Below are 18798 nucleotides of genomic sequence, written 5' to 3' on the forward strand. Positions count from 1 at the left end.
GACCGGGTGGCGCCAGGGGCACGGGTGTCCCCCTGTCTCTCCCAGTGGCATGGGAAGGGGGTAGCTCCAGCCCCCGCCGCACGCTGCAGCCTCCCTGGGGCTCGCCCAGGGCCAGCAGCGGGGCAGGACGGCTCCATCCTCCCCAGCCCATCGCCCACCAGAGCCGGTACCCATCCCAGCACCCACCCTCAGTCCTGACCCCGGCGGAAAGGGCTGGCTCGGGAGCAGAGGGTCAGCCACGGGGGACACCCCAGCCATCCCCGGCTCCCCCCAGGCTGGGCTGGTGGCCGTGGGGTGCCGCAGGGCAGCCCTGGTCCCTGCTGGCACACGGAGCGGTGCCAAAGGCAGCCGGCACAATCCTGCCCATCTCAGCCCTCCGGCTCAGCCAGGCCACTCCGCACAACCCCACCCGTGCTGTGTCTTTTAATGTGAGATTTTTTTTTCTTTTTACTAAGAAAAAGACTTATAATTGCAGATGTGTGCATTAATGCTCGCTACTTACTTTCTTCCCTTCCTTCCTCGCTTTCCCCCTCCCCCCTCTTCCCCCCCACTGAGACCCAGAGCTTTAAAACTCTCCTTCTGGCTATTAATTAAAAGCAACCTCTCCACTATCATGAGTGTACTTGCCATAAATTAATAGCGGCCTTCTTAATCAAATCTTATCTCCTCTCCAAGCGCCCGCCGTGCCGTGCTGGGGTTGGTATCCCGATCCGCCCGGCCGTGAAATGCAATTTCCAATGCTCCGGTGGATGCGGCAGCTCTGCTCCATCTCCTCCTCCCTGCCCGTACCTGTGCCGGCCCGGCAGCACCGCCGCGGCTGAGAGGGAGGGAGACGGGCCCGGCACACTAACCGCGGAGGTGGCTCCCAAAAGACATGCTCCATTTCTCAGCCATTTACCGCGTTTACCCGCAGCCCCCGCGGACGGCACTCGCCTTCCTGCATTATTTAGAGGGCACAGCCTGAGCCAGGGGGTTCGGCGCTCGCCCGCGGCTCGAGGCTGCGAGAGCAATCAGGGAAATCCCGGGGCCGGGGGCATGGGAAAAAGGCACGGCCACGGCACAGCTTCTCAGGGGCGTCAGCCAAGAGCGATGCTCTTGGACCTGCAAGCTCACGGTGCTTCAGTTGCCGTCGCACACTGGAGAGCATCATCCCTCTGGTCCCCCCAGCACAGTTCCCCAGCCTGACCCCCCCCCACCCTGTCCCAGAGGCTTTCCCCTCTCCCCACCCACGCAGCACCTTCCCACCGCACCCCAAGTGCTGCCCTTTCCCAAGGACACGTGTGATCCCAGGATGACGATGAGGTCCCACGTGTCCCTGCCCGGCCCCACACGTGTCACCGTCCACCCCGGGCACAGCTCCCATCCGTCCCCGTGAGCCCAGCCGGGCTGCGGCAGACCCCAACCCCAGACCTCCCCTCCAGCCCCATACGAGCTGCCGCGGTTCCCCAGTCCCGCGGGGTTCCCAGTTAGCAAAGGTGAGCCGGGACAGAGCAGGACCTGAAAACGGTGCCCTACGGCTGCTGCTTCTCCATGTTGGGGCTGCTAATTACAGCCCTCTCCTTTGCTGCTCGGAAAACCCTGCGCTGGCTGCGATTTTCCCACTTCCAGAGGCAGCCCTGCCTCCCCGATGGTCTGAGACAGGCGCGGGGGGCTTCGGCTCCATCCCTCCCGCAGCACCACAGTCCAAACCGAGCCCCAGGCAAGGCGGGGGGGGGGACGTTGGGGGGCTGCAGCCGGGAGCTACGCCAAAAGGGAGCTGCTTCTCCTAAAGCGATTGCAGAGCGGAGCTAAGAGGGTTTTTAACCGAGGCAGAGCAGCCTGGAGAGCCTCCCTCTCTCGGCCCCAGTCACGCCGAGATCGCAGGAATAAAACCACCTCTGTTGCACGGAAGAGGAGCCGTTGGCAGGATGGAGCAGGGCTGCGCCGCCCGTGTTCCGAGGACGCAGGAGCATCTCGCAGCCGCCGCATCCCTCCAGCAGCAAACCCCCGAAGCCGAGCCGGGCACCGTGCCCCATCCTGCCCACGACCGGGCACCGGTGCAGCCCTCGGGGGGATGAGCCGGAGCAGGACGGTGCAGCTGAGAGGCTCCCGGGCTTCACGGGCACCCGGTGCCCTCACACTCTGCAACGACCTTGCTGCCGAAACGCATCCGTCTTTGCTCGGATGCTTCACGCTGAGCCCGGCAGACAGACTGCTCACAGCACGGCGAAGGGGCACAGGCAGTGGGGGGGTGGGGAGGGGGCTGCCAGCCCAGCCAAGGGCACGCTGCCCCTTGGGCACGGGCCACGGCTTCTGCCCACCCGGAGAGACACGGGTGGAACCGGGCGCCTTTCTCATCTCCACCCGCCCCTCCGTGTGTTTGCCCAATGGCACAAATTTCCTCGCAGAGGAAAAAGGTCTTCTCGGTGGTGGGGGAGCCCCCGGGAGATGGGGCCGACCCTGTCAAGCGTGTGTGCACGTCACCCGCGCGGCAAGAGGGGTCTGGCAAAGGAAGGGAGCCGGACCCGGCACTGTCACCCCAACAAGGAGCCGAGCTGGACCCGGCAGAGCACACAGCTCCGGCACCGCTGCCTCGCTCCCCTGCGCTTCCCTCGGAGGAGATTTGGGGTTTCTTACATGCCGTAAGCCGATTGCAGAGGTGTGTTAACTGGATTAGGTGGGAGGCTGAGAGAGACGCAGACCTGGAGGAGCTGCTCAGCGGAGCACGGCTCCTGCCCGTGTGTGACGCTGGCAGGATTTGCAGAGCCGGCTTTTAAACTGATTTTTTCCCCTTAAGCCTTTGGAAAGGTGAAGCTGCAGGAGGGACGTGGGCTCTGCCGCCTCCTCGCCCCGCGCGAAAATCCTGCAGGGCCCCGGCGTGGGCTGGCAGAGGGGTCACGTCCCCACGTCGGTCCCCGCAGCCACCCCTGCCCTCGGCTCCGGCACCGGGACGGGCACGGTGACACGGCACCGCCTTGGGCAGCACCCCCCTGGCTGGGCACCCGCAGCGCCTCGGGGAGCAGCACGGTGACCCCGAGCCCCCGCACGGCCCCGTCAGCACCCACCCACCCACGGCGAGAGCCCCGCGGGCAGCAGGCACCAGCTCGGCGCTCTCGGTGACAGCCCTGTGGTTAAATGCGAGCTGACCGCTACAGGGCACGGCCGGGGGGCGCATGGCCTCAGCACCCCCCTCCCCGGCTGCACCCAGCCCCGGGGAGCTGCCCAAATCCCCCTGCCCAGACCCAGCCCGGGGTAAATGGGACGCCGATGGGGACCGCGGCAATCCCTGCCGCAGGGATGCACGGAGCAACCCAGCGAACAACGTCCCCCACCTCCTCGTGCGGTCCCCAGCATCGGTGTCACCTGCGAAGCGCACAGCAGTTTTTGCCGGTGTCACACTTCATCCATCTCCGCCGGAGCCCTGCCGCAGCGCTTCCCGGCCTCGGGGCGGGTGAAGAGGCAGTGGGTGCAATTTCCAGGGCCAGCGGCGCTCGGCAAAGCCCAGGCAGAGCCCGGGAGCCCCAAACCCAGCCGAGGTGGCCCCGGCACGGCACACGGCCACATCTGCCGTGGCACAGCCAGCACAAGGCGGGACCCAGCCCCTCGCACCCCGTGGGATTGGCGCTGCCTGCCGGGGCCACGGCATCCCCCAGGACGGACAGATGGATGGACGGACGTCCTCCTCCTGCGCTGCCTCCCGCCAGGCCGGCGGGACACCCCGACTGCGCTGCCATCTCCCCTTCCTCCTCCTGCATCTGTCTCCAGGCCCATACTTATTTATTTATTTGTTAATTAACTGCTGTTTCCATAACAAACGCTCCAGCTTCTCCCAGCCTCCAACAGCCCTGGGGCTGGATTGTTAACTAGGATTTTAATTTGTTAATTAAAAGCAGAATGGCTCCATAACAAGCTCCTCTTCCGCAGCCAGGCTCTCGGAGGGCTCAGCGGGCCATCGGCTGAGCCAGCAGCATCGCCATGCCTGGAAGAACCTCCCCAGGGATGGGGCACACGGGGAGGGATGAGCACGGCTCCCCCGGGACAAGGGGTGTTTGCAAAAGGGACGTTGAGCCCCGCAGCACCACGGTGCCCGCTCAGGACCTCCCCTTCTCCCAACGGTGATGCCGGAGATGACGCCGCCTCATCCTGGCAATCCCAAACACAGCACAACCCCTGGCACATGTCCCCAGCCATCAGAGGGTCCCAAACCTGGAGACCGACCTCCCTCCTTCCATCACGGCAGAGACGGGGCCGTGCCAGCGTCATCCCCTCTCAGCTCCCACGCGTCTGGCCGAGGACTGCAGCCCAGGGCATCCCTCGGTGCCGACGTGCGCCAGGTAAGGCCAGGGATGCTCCTGGAGCCAAGGGAGAGACGTCAGCCCTGGCCGGGGAACAGCGGGAGGCTGGGAACAGAGCGGGGCTGTGTGCCTGCCCGTCCCTGCCTGCCCTCGCACACCCAGCCCCGCTGCCCGCCTGGAAAAAACAACATTTCCCCTGGCGGCAAACCCCAAACAGACGCACACACGGCACCGTTGTGTGTTGCCAGCCCACGAGCCCGGGACTGGGAGGGGGGCAACAAGCAGAGCTTTGTGCTCTGAAGCTCCGCGCAGTCCCTACGGACCCCCGCATCGGACCCCCGCGCCTGGCCCCCAGCAAACCCCCCCCCACGGAGCCGCGGGGAGCTGCAAGGGACCCGCAGCAAAAGGGCGATGCAGGGATGCTCCTGGGGGGACAGGAGAGCCCCCAGCCCGGAGGCACGTCCCCAGGAGTGCCCGGCTGCGGGGTGGCACAGCCAGACGTCACCACGGGCTGCAGCGAGGCTGTCCCCCCGCCGAGCACGTGCCCACATAGGGCGCAGCCCTGTCCCCAGCTGAGGATGTTTTAACCAGCTCCAGGCTCCGGCCAAAACTCCTTCTCCAGCAAACTCCTTCCGATGCCACAAATCCTCCCGACCCCGCGATTACGCAGCTCCGCCGTATCTGGGTCACCGCTGTGAGTCACGGACACCAGGAGAGTGACTCAACGCAATTAGAGGGGCCGGATCCTGCGGCTGATCTCCCCCCTCCAGGAGAGACTCCGAAATGGCGAAGAGGGGAAGGACAGACGGACGGGCATCACCTCCAGACAGACAGACATTCTCCAGGCAGGAAGAGAGGGTGAACACGCATCCCCCTCCCCACAGGCTGGGAGGGGTGGAGGGACCCTTCCCGGCCCCAAAAGGCTTCACGGGCAGGACCAGAGCTTCCCCGCAAGGGTTTGGCAGGAACGGGCCCCCACAACCAGCTGCCAAGTGACGTGGGGGTCCCCACAGCCCCGGACCCCAACCCCGGGGCGGTCCCAGCACCGGGTGGGATGGATGGCACACGAGCCCGGTGCAGCACAGCACAGCTCCAAGGCTGGATTTGGCCCCCTCGGGGCGCGTCGAGTGTATCCTCCAGGTATTCCTGGAGGGCGACCACAACTCTGGGCTGCGGTGGCTCCCAGGGCCAGCGCGGCCGAGGAGGGGTGGGAAAGCAAAGCCACCACCAGAGCCCCGATAACACCTGGGATGTCACTTCTACAAGGGGCGTCTGTCCCCCACTCATCGCCCCCGGGCTCCTGCGGCCCCCCGCATCCCCCAGCCACGCAGGATGCTCAGCACAGCCCTCACCCTGCGGCCGCCCTCGCAGCCAGCCAGCCGCTTTCCAGCCTCGCCGCGAGAATCTCCACCAGGCGGCATTTCCCAACTGGGAGAAAAAAAAAAAAAAAAAATACAGTGGGGAAAGAAAAACACAAGACAGAAACCACAAGAAAAACCCCACTCAGCCTTTCCCATGGCGCTGACGCAACGAAGTCGCCAGCCCCGCGGGATGGAAAACACTTGGCCAGCTCCCCACCCCTCCATGCCGAGCGGGACGGGACGAAGGCGCTGGCGGCCGCGGTCCCCCTCCCCGCAGCACGGCCCCGAGCCAGCAGGCACCGGGCACTCCCCGATTTACTGGGGTGTTGCTCAGACATCCTTTTTTCCAAAGTATTAATTAGTCATTGCATTGCTCACTCGAAGCATAAATAGCTGTAGCATGACAGCGAACATGAGTTTTCCTTGGAAAAAAAACCTTTTCCACAGCTTTTCCTTCCCAGACACCCCTGTTCGCAGATGGGGGGACGGGAATAAGTCGCAGCCTGGCAATCCCCCCCCCCCCCCCCCCCCCGCCATCCACGACAGCCCTGAATTTCCAGGGCAGAGAAGCGAACTCTGTTCATTGCACTTATTTACACACTTGTGGCTCTCGGGGCCAGAGGGGCTTTTCCAGCCAACGCCGCCGCGCCGGGCCAGCGATTCCAGCAGCGACGCCAGCGCCGCTGCCCAGCCTGACGTGAAGCTTATGGGGAGAAGCCAAGCGAGCGAGATTCCACCACCGCCCCAGGTGAAGGGCTCCGGCAGCTCATTGCCCCCGCTCACTGCATGTGCCTTGTTTCCACCCTCCACTGCACAGCTCCGCTCCCCCCGCTGCCCTCCCAGCCCTTCTTTCCACCACGCAAGCGAGGAAAATAGAGAAAAAAGGGGAGATGAAGGCGCCCATCACCTTCCTCCCCTTGCACCCCACGCGTGCAGGCAGAGGCTGGGTGCTCAGCTCTTCCCGGTGCTCAGCCGGTGGGGAGGGTTCTCCCAATGCCAGAGCTCTGAATTAAACATACCACCCTAATGAGTTGATTTTATTAGTTTGCGAATGCATTGAGAACTCATTATCAAAATAAACATCAATTCACTCCACCGAGCGCGGTGCTGCGCACACCGCACGCCCCGGCAGCGCCGCAGCTGGGGCCGCACGCGGCTCCCCCGCCCCGAAACGCGTCGCCGGTCCCCTCTGCACCCCATCTCCGGCACCGGGACGGGACAGGGGGGTCGCAGGGGCAGCGGGCACCTGCCCTGCAAAGCCCTTTGCACCGCGAGGTTTGCTTCTCCCTCTGGGCTGCGGGGTTCAGGCCGGGACCCCGGTGTTGCCGCTTGCTGGGGTGGGACAGCCCCGAGCTCCCGCCAACCCAGCACGGGCTGTGCGACGTCCCCCGGGACCCGCTCGGTAAGAAGCCAAGATGTGACCCCTCCGGGCAGGCAGAAACCCCCACCCTGCCCCAGGGTCTCTCGCAGACCCCGCAAGCACCCCCGGGAGCCTGCGCTGCACCCAGGGGGGGCTTCGGCAGACCCCAAGGCCCCCCCGGGGACAGCCAGGGCAGGAGGCACCAGGGCGGCCCCGGGGAGCCAGCGCCGAGCCCCTCTCCGGCAGAGCCGGGGTGCCGAGGCGTGAAGCAGGGGCGCAGCGGGCGCATTGTCCGGCTCGGCAGGATGTGCTCCCTTTGGAAACAGCAGCTAATCCCATTTCATCCCCCTTCATGGCTATCAGCTGTTTTTCAGGCATTCGGGAGGCGGGTCGCTGAAACCAGAGCTATTGTGTCCGCTGCGCCCCAGCCCCCTCCGTCCATCCCTCCCTCCTTTCCATCCCTCCATCCCAGCTGCACCAGGCCAGGATCCCACAGCGTGTCCGCACCCAGCTCCCACCCCGGCACCATTCCCCGCCGGATCTTCATGGACTGCTGGGAGATGGTGGACCCACACAGGACCCGCTCCCCTTCGCCTTCCCCCAGGCTCTCATGGTGCAGCCAAGGAGGAAGAGGAGGAGGAGAGGAAGCACAGAGCATCCCACCATGCGCAGACCCACGGGCACAGGCTGAGCCCTGGGGACCACCACCTGCCCAGCCCGGTGCTCGATGGCTCCCCGCCGGGGAGACGCAGGCTCCCTGCAGGAGGGCGATGAATAAGGAACATAAATGACCCCGTAAAACCCCAGTTAATGCCCAGCCCCTGCCCTAGATTCAGCCGGGTTTCCTCACCCAGCCACGGCTCGCAGCCAGTGAACTGGGACGGGCTGGGGAGGGGGACGGCCCTGCAGGATGGGGACGGAGGGGGACATGCTCCTCCAGCCACCCCGGGGAAATGCCCTCCGGCGCAGGCGATTCACATGCCCAGGAGTGGGCACAGGCGCCCTGATCAATGACAGGGCTCTAAAAATAGCGTTTCCCTTCATCAGCTTGTTGTGATCCATGAACACAGCCGTGCTGCTGAGCACCGGGGGGGGCTGCACCCCATCGCTGGGTCTCCCACCGGCTGGGGGGACCCGCTGGCCACAGGGGACAGCCAGAGCCTTCCCCCCACGCCATGCGTGTCTCTGCTCCCCACGAGGCACAAGGGACACCCACGCTCGCACGCCAGGCGCAGCAGGACCCCGCCAGGCACCCTGACCCCTGCCAGCTTTGCAGGGGGACCCGCGCGTCCTGCAGAAACCCCTCCAAGGACCAGCGCTGCCGCCGAGGAACGCACGTCCCACTCCTCGCCCCGGCAGGACCCCGGGCATCGCTGCTGCGCGGAGCCGGGAGGATTCAAGGTTACAGACGAGGACTCGCAGGTTGTCGTCTCACCCAGCAGTGCAAAAAAGCAATTAGCTCTCGCAGCTAAAATTAGCTCAGCGGTTTCTTCCTGCTAATGGTCAAACTCATCAAGGTTTCCCTACGCCGGGGGCCTCGGCACCTCTGCGTGGGCAGGCAGTGATTGATGAGAGCTGACGGAGCCGCTCACGAGCACCTGGGGTACACGGGGCAGCAGGACACCCGCCAGCGCCACATCCCGGTCCCCTTCCCACCGCCGCCTCTGCCGGCTGCCTCAGTTTCCCCCCCCCGTCACAAAGAGATGGCTCCTGGCACGGACAGCCGGCCCGGAGCTGCCACGCTCCGAGGTGGATGATGGGGATGATAACTGCTGGCATGGGTGACTTCGGCAGGGGAAAGAGGGGGCAGCATTCCTGGAATCGCCACCGCGCCATCCCTGCCGGCAGCCGGGATGCCCAGCTGCTGGCACGCGGCGGCAGCTGGTCCCAGTGCCCAGGGCCTTCCCCAGCCCAGGGTGGCTGCTGGCCAGGAGGTGACACCAATCCACGCTGAGGAGGTGACAACCCGGAGCAGCCGGCAGATGCCTGTCACAGCATCCCCAGGGATGGCCCCGCACGAAGCTGAGAGCCCCCCCCAGCACCCCAAGACCCCATTCCCGGGAAGAGGGGGGAAAGAGGGGGGGGAAGGCCAGGGGGCACAGCCGCCCCATGAGAGCGGGGAGACAAAGGGGACCAGGGACCAGCTGCAGCCCGGAATGTCCCCTGCCCTCGGCCCCGTTCCCAGGGATCAGGTTTCCCAGTTCCCAGGCAACCCGAGCCCGGCACGGCTCTCCAGGCACAGGCATTCCTGCACCCCGCGGGGCTGGGGGCAAAGGGGGGGGGCCGAGGGGGCCCCCGTCTTCCCCGGGCGCGGGCAGGTGGGGGGGGCGACAGGCAGGGGAGAAAGGGTGGAAGGCAAAGCATCGCTGGGAGCAACATGGGGGGGATGCACCCCCAGAGCATCGCTGGCACCAAGGTGGGGGATGCAGCCCCACGGCATCGCTGGGAGCAACACGGGGGGATGCACCCCCAGAGCACCACTGGGAGCAACACGGGGGGATGCACCCCCAGAGCACCACTGGGAGCAACACGGGGGGATGCACCCCCAGAGCACCACTGGGAACAACACGGGGGGATGCACCCCCAGAGCACCACTGGGAGCCAGGGGATGCACCACCATGGGGAGTGATGGGGGGGATGCACCCCCAAGGCATTGCAGGGAGCCACGTGGGGGGACGCAGCCCCATGGCATCACGGGGAGCCACGTGGGGGGGACGCACCCTGACAGCCGGCCCCCAGCCCCATGGCCGGGGCGCCCAGGGCTGTGCCCACACCGGCGGCATTGCTGGCGTGCCCACGGCACGAGGGATGCCAAGCAGGGCCGGCAAGACAGCGAGCTGCTGCCAGCACATTCCTGCCTGCCGGGGGAGCGAGGGGTGGCAGGAATGCACCCCAAGTCCGGATCCACCTCCACGGACGGCTCTGGGGACGCAGAGGGGAGGAACCCCAAAGCCAAGCGGCAGCCGCGGGGATGGGGAGGTCCCTGGCATTACCACCGCATCCCCAGCCGCTCGGAGCAACCCCGGCCCCGTGTCCTCCCCGGCAGCTCCATGTAACGCTCCCCTGTGCAGGAGGGGGGTTATCTGCTCCCAGGACACCCCTTTGTCCCCAGCACCCACCACCCTGAGCCAGCGCAGTCCCACGAGGGTGCAGGGTCCCCACGGGCACTTTGGAAGACCAAGGCCCGGTGCCACACGCAGGAGTTGCGCGGCACGGGCAGAGCGCCGCGGCCACCGGCCCCTCCGCACCGCCCTGAGCCCACGCACCGGCCCCGGCACGACCATGGGGGCTCAGATCGCCCTTCGTTAGCACGATCACATCACCACTGACAGCAGCATATTTATGACTGGCCCGGCACTGACCATTTTTCACCCAGCGAGACACGACTTGCTAACGAGCTCAGGGAGGTAACGAGGGCTCAGAAGTGAAGGGACCTGCCGCTCGCCCACCCCGGCTGGGACCCAGCACCCACAGCTCTGCACCCCAGCCTGCGCTGCCTCTGCAAAATATCAACGCATCCCCAAAGAGTTTGTGTAGGGCCTACAGTAATGTGCGTTGTGGCTGGAGCTCATCCCCGGGCAGGAACCAGCCACGGTGGGGCTCAGCTCCAGGCACAGCTGGGGACAAGGACACGGTTCATAAAGACCCACGCAGGGTCACTCCTCATCACGCCAACCCGCTGGCACCCCGCGAGCCAGCCTCCCTCCTCCCGGGTTTAATTATCAGCATTTTCCCAGGTTCATAAGCAACCCGCACCCGCCTGCCTCCCTTCTTCCCCCTCCTCCAGCTCCTTCATTTGCTCCCACCGAGCAGAAACGCCACCGCAGCCCCATCCCCATGGGACGGGCAGCACTGGGCACTGCCACCCTGGCCCCTGCCGGGAGCCGCTCAGCTGCCCCCAGCTATCCCAGTCCAGCGATGGGTGCCCAACCGTGCCGGCAGCTCTGGTGGGTACGAGCCCCCCCGCCACCCTCCTCCCCGCTGGCACTGCCCGTTCTCCCCCAGGGAGATGGCTCCCCGCCCGCGGGCACGGTGGCGTACCCCAGTGCTGCGGTGGCTCGGATCACCCCGAGCCTTTGGGGACCAGCCAGGGCAGCAAGCGCAGCGATGGGGCACGGCCACACGGGCTGCCTGGGATGTGACCGTAAACCCCCCCCCCCCCCGCCACACAGTTATCAGGTCATCAAAATTTCATTGCTGTGCCTGGTCACTAATGGCTTCCAAAGCAGCATCAAATTTTAATCTTCCCTTCCTCTCCCCTAAAAGCCACTTTCCTTCCTGAGCCGGAGCTTTGCACGAGGCCACCGGCTGATGTGCCGGCCACGCTCGCGGAGAAGGGGGAGCCGGGGCAGGAGACACCCACGCTCGGCCATCCCTTCCCCGGCAGCACCTTTCGCAGATGTCCTGGTGTGAGCCCCTCACCAGCACCACATCCCCAGGAGGGAGCAGGGGCTCGTCCCCCTCCCGCTCTGCCCCGCGGGGCTCCGCGCACGCGGACGTGCCCAGGCACCACGCGTGGGTGCCAGAAGCTGCCGGCACTCCCTGACTCCAGCCTCTAATAAGCCTCTTTGGTGGAAGCTGCCTGTCTCCGGCCCCTGCCCCAAATCCCGTCTGGAACCTTAAGCCTCCCAAATCCCTCCTGGGACTGGCCGCAGCCTCCTCAATCCCATTAGAGGTGCTGTGCCAGCGCAGGGGGTCCTGGGCTGTGCCCCCCAGCCCTGGGTGGGAGAGAAACCGCATCCTGGGGGTCACAAAATCTACAAGAAGTGGGGAGGAGAGGGCTCAGACCCCCAGACACCCCCTCCCAGCTCTTGGAGGGTCCTTTATTGTCCTGCTCAATCAGCCGAGGGCACTTTTGCTGCTGGGGCACAGCTGGCAGCAGCAGGATGCCCGTGTCCCCCCCGGCCGTGGCACCGGCGCTCGGCCCCGGCACAGGTCGCACTGCGACACAGCTCCCGCCCGGGCGGCGCTGACAGATTAGCCTTCCACCCAGCACCGCATTCGGCTCCGGGTAATTAGCGCCAGGCCCCTAATCAATAAGTTATTTTTTGCCGTGGGTAATTAATAATTACGCAGCACAGCCGGGCTGTAATTAAACTTCCATCCCCTCTCTCCCCGGCAGCGCAGGGCCTTTGTTTTACCAACTGCAGGTATTAAAGTGTTTCATCCCGCGCCCGGGGACCCCCCCCGCGCCCTGGCCAGGGAGGTCTCGCGCCATCCCCTCCTCCTTCCCTTCTCCATTGATCCCATTTTCTTTGGCTGCCGGAATCAATAGCGCCGGCACAAAGCGCTGCCGGCCTCGGCTCCCGCGGCCCCTCGCCGCCAGCCCTGCGGGGATGCCCACGCCGGGCTGCGCTGCCCACCCCACCGCCGCGGGGCTGCGCCGGAGGCCGAAGCCGGGCACGCCGCCCGCATGCCGGCTCCTTCACCAGCTCCAACGGGCGAGTGGCGGCAGCCCACGCATGCCGGGCACCGCAGCCGGGGAGGTGACCCTGCCAGCGCGTCCCCGGTGCCACCCGCGGCAGGGGAGAGGGGGACGTGCCAGGCTTCGGCAATGCTCCCCCTCCCACCGCGGGCAGCCACCGCTCGTGCTCACGCTTGCCACGCAGCGCCGGGGCCGGGCGCCGAGCAATGTCACGCCGCCCGCGAGGACGTGACACGCGCCACAGGGAGCCGAAGCCGCAAAGGTCGGCTCCTGCACCAGGAGAAGGGAGCAAAGCCCCTTCCCCACCGCTCGGGAGGGCTGAAGCACAGACAGCCCCACATCTCCCACCCCACAGCGAGACCCCGGAACCCCACAGACAAACAGAAGGAGATTCGGTCACACCAGGAGCCCGTCCCGCAGGCGGGGAACAAACGGACCACGGGGAACCCGCCAGCCGGAGACGCCAGCCAGGAGAAGAGAAACTCGGCAAGGGAGTGAATCAATCAAAGAGACCTTCACAGCTCCCCACACAGGGCCTGCCCGGATAATATACTGCCGCTTTAGATGTTATGTTCTGAACTTAATTACTGAGAAATTATAGCAGTGCTGGGGGAGGCTCAAGGGGGAGCGGGAAGACGGGAGCGCACAGGGACTTCTGGCTCCACTTGCTGCCACAAACAAGGGCAAGAAATGTCGCGGGTGAGGACCCCCAGCACTACACCCCACTGTGTCGTGTGTCCCCCCCAGTTTCGCAGCCTGGATCCGCCCGGTCCAAGCGGTGGGGACGGAGGCAGCCGTGCTGCAGCCCTGCCCGCCGGGAGCCTCCTCTGCAGCCTCGCAGGGAGCCTCGCTGCTGGGGAGGGGATGGGACCCCAGGGTCCCCCTGGCATCCCTGAACCCCAACTGCACCCCAAAGGGCCACAAACTATTTCTACAGCCCTCTCTGGTAGTGGAGCTGCTAAAAACAGACTGTGCCGTGCCAGAGCACCGGAGGCGAGGAACAGAGCTCACCCTGCCCAGCGGTACGGCGTCACCCCAAGGGCCAGCGGGGGCACAGGGAGCCCCGGGCACCCCCGGGGGCTCAGGGCTGCAGACCCCCTCCAGCCCCAGCCCCCCGCCCGGCCTGACCAGCCAGCTGGAGGTCGAGTGGGACCAACACCATGGCAAGAGCTGCTCCCCGGGGGCTCCCCAAACTCACATCCCAGGTCTTGTGGTTCAACGGGGTGGTCCCTCAGGAGGGGGTCAAATAGGTGCCTTCCCCCCCACCATCCCCAGGGGATGCTCAGCCTCCCAAGAGGCCCAGGGCAGTCTCTACCCCACGCTCAGGGCAACGTTTCCCCCCCCCCATCCCCATCCCGGGGGCAGTTATGGAGTGGGGGGGGGGGGGGAGGAGGCAGAGCCGAGCCGTGCTGCTCGCCCCCACCGAGCCCCCCCCGGACACCACGCTGCGCTCAGCACCGCCGGGCCCCGGGCCCCAGCTCCAGGGGGGGCTTCTTGAACCCCATCGATGTTCTGCCCCCCACCCCCGGCAAGAGCTCCAGGGCCGCCTCCCCCCTCGGCTGGCACAATGCTTCCCCGGCGCGGGAGGGTGGGATGAGGGGAGCAGCGCCGGGACCTCCCCCCCCCCCCAACCCTCCGCGATGCATCTCCAGCATCCAGGTCGGAGCTGGAGGGTACCCCCCATCCCTCCCCCGCATCCCCTTACCTTGGGCGCCGGCTCCCGGGGGGGCGGGCAGGGCGAGCACCGCGAAGCACAGCAGCCCCCAGCTCCCGAGCCGGGCCATGGCTCCGCCGAGACGGAGTCGGGAGATGTTGGCGTGGGGGGGGGTGAGGGGGAGGAGGGGGGAAGACGACAACTTCCCCGACTTTATAATCCGGGCGGCTCCGGCGGCGGTCCCCGCTGCTCACCGGGCACCGGGGGCGTCCTGCGGGCTCCGGCGGAGGGACCCCCGCAGCAGCGCTGCTCCGGGGTGTGGGGGGACGAGGCGGAGATGACGGGGTGAAAGGCTCCTCGCAGGGCGGGGAGGGGGGTCCGCAGGCAGCTCCCCACCATGTGCAACTTCCCCGGGGACGTGGGGAGCCGGGACCCCTCAATCCGGAGCGGGGCCGGCAGCCGAGCCCCTCCCCAAGCGTTGCGCCCCGCGTCAGGGAAGGGGACGGGAAGCGCCGGGCTGCGCTCCCCCGGCCCCTCCTGCCCGCCCGGGCACCATGGGGGCCGCGTCCCCGCCGCTCCCGGAGCCGAGCGCACCGCAGCCGCTGAAAAGTTTGGGGTCCGAGGGCGGGGGGCGGCGGGGGCCCCTCCCCAGAGCTCAGCTCCTGCCTGGGGACATCCCCGCCTCGGCGGCTCCGGGCGACGGGGGGGCGCCTCTCCCCCCGTTGCGCCCCGGCACCCGCGGGGAACCGGGGAAAAGTGCGGCGGCGGCGCTCTGCGGCGCGGGGTCCCGCTCGGAGCCGCCGGCGGTGCGCGGCGGGCGGGCTGGCGGGCGCCGCGCCGTCCCCTTTGGGCGCTCCGGCCGGCTGCCTGCTGCTCCTGCGCGGCTCGGCGGCGGAGTGAGCCGCGGCGGCGGGGCTCGGCGGAGCCGGGGGCAGCCCGAGCCGGGGAGGCGGGGAGACGGCGCGGCTCCGAGCGCTACCCAGCGGCCGCGGCCGGGCGCGCACGGAGCGGCGGGGGAGGGGGGGGGGGGGAGCGGGCGCGGCGGGCGCGTCCCCCCCGGCCGCCCCTGGTTCGTGCGGAGCGGGAGGGTCCTGTCGTTCCCCCCCTCCCTTCCCCCGGCTGTGGAAGCAGCAGCTCCCTTCTGCAGCTTTCGCCTCTCCAAGCGCCCCCCACCCCGCGCAGCCCCCGGCCCCTCCGACAGCCCTCAAACCATCAGCGCCTGCGCCCTGGGAAGGGGACACAGCCCGTCCCCGGGGTAACTCGAAAGCAGAACTCGTTCCACAGGATTATCAAAGCAAACATTTTAGGGTTCTCAAAAAAACAGGAGCTCAAACCCCAGAGATGAGCTAGCAGCACCTCCCAGATAACACACCACCTCTTCAGGTCTGCTCCTGCAATTCCTCAAGCCCCAATCTCCCAACAGGATCAAGCCTTGAACGCACATGCTTCAGAAACGGCTGTGTTTTAAGCCAGTACAGCACCTTGCATTCAGTGGGGGAGAGCAGCTCAGTCAGGGCTGCTACCGAGCATTAACACCCAAGGACCTACACCATCTGCACAGAAGGAAATATCCACCCCGAATGCTGGATCAGCCTCCTGAGCGCACACAGTACCTCTGAGCCAAGGGACCTACAGGGATCAGGGTGAAATGAAAGCGTGAGCAGATTAGCCTGAAGCCAGGCCCGGCACAGCCAGGTCAAATCAGGGCAGGGACGGAGGGAGCACTCTCCCACACGCATCGACACAACCGTGTGCGTTAGTGCCCGGGCACCGGTGTGCATTTCCACTACATTATATGCACTCACGTGTAAATCATGCCCAATCCTCGGGGGGGGGACAATGCCTGTGTGCACGTTGCATATTCGGAGAGCTACTGCCAAATTTCCCATCGACCTCTTGAAGAGAGACTGAACAATAACCCAGCACTTGCCCACCCCAGCATTAATCAGCTCCGTGGCTGGCATTCTCAACTGAGATGACGGGGATCGATGTGCTGTGGGAGGCTGCAATCCTGGCTCGCCCCTCGAGGAGGTGTTTCCCAGTGCGGGCTGGAACAAGCAGAGGGAGGAAGGCTGCCCTGCCAGGGGTGAGCTCAGCCCCCTGCGCTGGGCTCGGACCCCACTCCCCAGGCACCAACACAGGTGCTGCAGCGGAGAGCAGCCGCGATAATGCTCAGCACACTCCCAAGCCCCTGCGGGATCGGGGCTTTGTTCCATAAAGAACAGGAATTCCTGTCTCCAGGGCCATAAATTCAGCGCCTGCCCCTGGTGCCGGCACTGATTTATGGTTATTACAATTAATCTTGCCGAGGTGCGAGCCATTTATTACCCACTTGCACAGGTACCTGGTTCCTTACAGTCACCCGGGCAGAGTGGCTGAGCTTTGATCTCGCAGCAACGCTCCCACCAGAGCACATCCTCCCCCCTGGCCCCGGTAGCACAGCCCTGCCTGCTCCGTACCAGCTCTTCCCTGCCCAAAGCCATCCAAGCGGGAGCAAGTTCCAGCACGCAACAACCACAGCTGTTTCCAGGAGTGGGTGGAAGAGCCGAGAGCTGTCCTGTACAGCGTTGGCACATCCCGGGGATCAGAGAGGGCAGCGGACTCTGGTGGCACCCACATTGCCACCTACACGGTGACCCTGAGAACATGCCAGGCCATGCCCGGGTGGGAGAGCGCAACCCCCCCGTGCTGCTGGCTCACCCCTGCCCCACACAGGGCAGCCCCATCTCTCCATCTCCCATGAGTTTTGCCCCGATCCTCCAGGAACATCACATGGCATACTGAGAATCTCAACTTCTGAGCCACAATTTGGGGCAGCGTCAGTCGTAATTACAGCGGGAATCACAGCAATGCACGCACACAGACCAGATGTCAGCCACGTCGCGTGAGTCCCGCCTCTCCGAGGCTCTTCTGGAGGGGGTGAAGATGCGCAGGTCCCCAAGTGCACATCAAGATTTGGGCGTTTGAGCTCCTCTCTAGCAATCCCCGACACCAGCGCAGGGGGCTCCAGCCCCCAAAGGCAGCAGCACATCCACCGGCTGCTGCTGGAGACCTCGGCTAATGAGGGGTTCTCCTCGCGCCGCCGCCGCACCGGCCCCACGGGCAGCAGAAACCCGCCTCAGGCCTATTTGTAGATTTGAAAGCTGTTATTTTGCCTCGTGCTTGAAGAGGGCGCATCAAAGTCAAACCCAAAATACGTCGCCGGGCTTGAATTAAAAACTCTGGTCTGAAACCAAGGCGAGTTCCAAAAAAAGATCAAGGCGTTATTTGAAATGTAAAAGTCTTTGCTGGGATGTCAGGCACTTCGGGGACTTCGGGTCAATGCTATCCAAAGGACAAGAGCCAAGAGCTGCCTTCGGCCGTCCTCAGCATCCCTCATCTTCCTTGGACGAGGCACCGGCGCTCTCAGCAGCATCGCTGTTCCTCGAGCACAAGAGCAGCATCCCACGGGGAGCACCGCGCTCCCTGCTCCGGGAAGGGGCTGGGAAGCGCAAGGAGAGATGAGGTCGGAAGCGCTGCCCGCGAGTGAGAGACTCCAGGAGCTCAGTCATTTTCCACTATCAAAGGGGAGAGGAGGCAGATGTAACCACAGGCTGTCGGCACCGGCACAGGGAAGAGCAATTGGATAATGGAGGCTCTGCAGCCTTGCAGACAGAGGTATAACAAGCTCCCACGGGCAGGAGCTGAAGCCAGACCTATCCAGACTAGCAATAAGGTGCACGTTTCTAACGGTGAGGATAATTGACTGGCTGCAGCAAGGCTCCCCAATACTTTTTCGTAATTAAGATTGGAAGGGGCGTTTTAATTTCTCCAGAAGCAGCTGCTCTCCTGGAAGAGTTAATTCAAGGTAGTGCTGTAGAACACAAGCAGTCTTTGCGATCTGTTAGCGCTTCTTTTTAAGCTTGGGCTTCCGAGAGGTCCCTTCTCCCCAGGAGAGCTGTGGTGTGGGGCGAGACGCAGCCGCCGCACACCCCCGGGCCGTGGGGATGCTTCCCAGTCCCCGGGCAGGGCCACACGCAGGCACAGGCTCCATTTTCAGCAGGACTGAAGCTGCCTCCTCTTGAAAGGCATCACAGGGCTCCACGCTGCCCTCGGATGCTGGGAAGGGGTGTCCAAACCAGCTCGGAACAGAAACATCCTAAATATTTGATGCCTTCAAGAAAAATACGGAGAGAAAGAATAGCAACAGGAGCGAGCCCTCTCCTTCCTTCCAGCGCAGCTCCTCTTCCCAGCCCAGAGCTCTCCCCCAGCATCAGCTGCTTGGAGAATTTCAGCCCAATTAAGATCTTCCTCTGAGGCCAAAGCGAGATGGATGCGCACACCCCCGGTGCTGGGGCTGCAGCGCTGGGGGGCTCTGAGCTGGCAGAGAGCAGAGCGAGGGCATCTCCCCGGCAATGGCTGCAGGAGTCCCCGAGCAGGATCCAGCTCTCCAGACCTCAAACCAGGACACCCGGGAGAGTGGCGGTTTGGGAACGAGCCAAGAAGGGTCAGAGGCTTCCCAGGGAGACCAGCCCACAGCTGCCATGACTCCGCTCTGCCTCTGCGCCCACCGGTTCCCACCATCCCATGGGTCCACGTAAGCAGTCAGCCGCAGGGGTGGGGGGCAGCAGCCCTGACCCTCCCCAGACCCTGTCACCGGGGCCCATCACGCTGCTGACCACATCAGCAGCATCACGAGCATCTCCGCAGGAGCACCATGCCCAGTGCTCCCACCTCCCCGGGGT

At 65.5% G+C, this 18798-nt stretch overlaps 2 protein-coding genes across 2 annotated transcripts in view; one reads left to right on the forward strand and one right to left on the reverse strand.

Annotated features, from left to right (window-relative positions):
- Window positions 1-14204, reverse strand: part of SDK2 (sidekick cell adhesion molecule 2) — a gene marked incomplete at both ends in the record, with an annotated part of 51051 nt that extends 36847 nt beyond the window's left edge. Inside the window, one exon of the mRNA XM_082492320.1 lies at window positions 14126-14204. Within this exon, the coding sequence (XP_082348446.1) occupies window positions 14126-14204 (79 nt within the window). The remainder of the gene's footprint in view (window positions 1-14125) is intronic.
- RPL38 (ribosomal protein L38) overlaps window positions 1-18798 on the forward strand; it is a 173497-nt gene that overhangs the window by 95280 nt on the left and 59419 nt on the right. The gene's annotated exons all lie outside the window — the stretch shown is intronic.

This window comes from Vanellus vanellus, assembly GCF_965231255.1.
Source record: "Vanellus vanellus genome assembly, chromosome: 17".
Taxonomy (NCBI): domain Eukaryota; kingdom Metazoa; phylum Chordata; class Aves; order Charadriiformes; family Charadriidae; genus Vanellus; species Vanellus vanellus.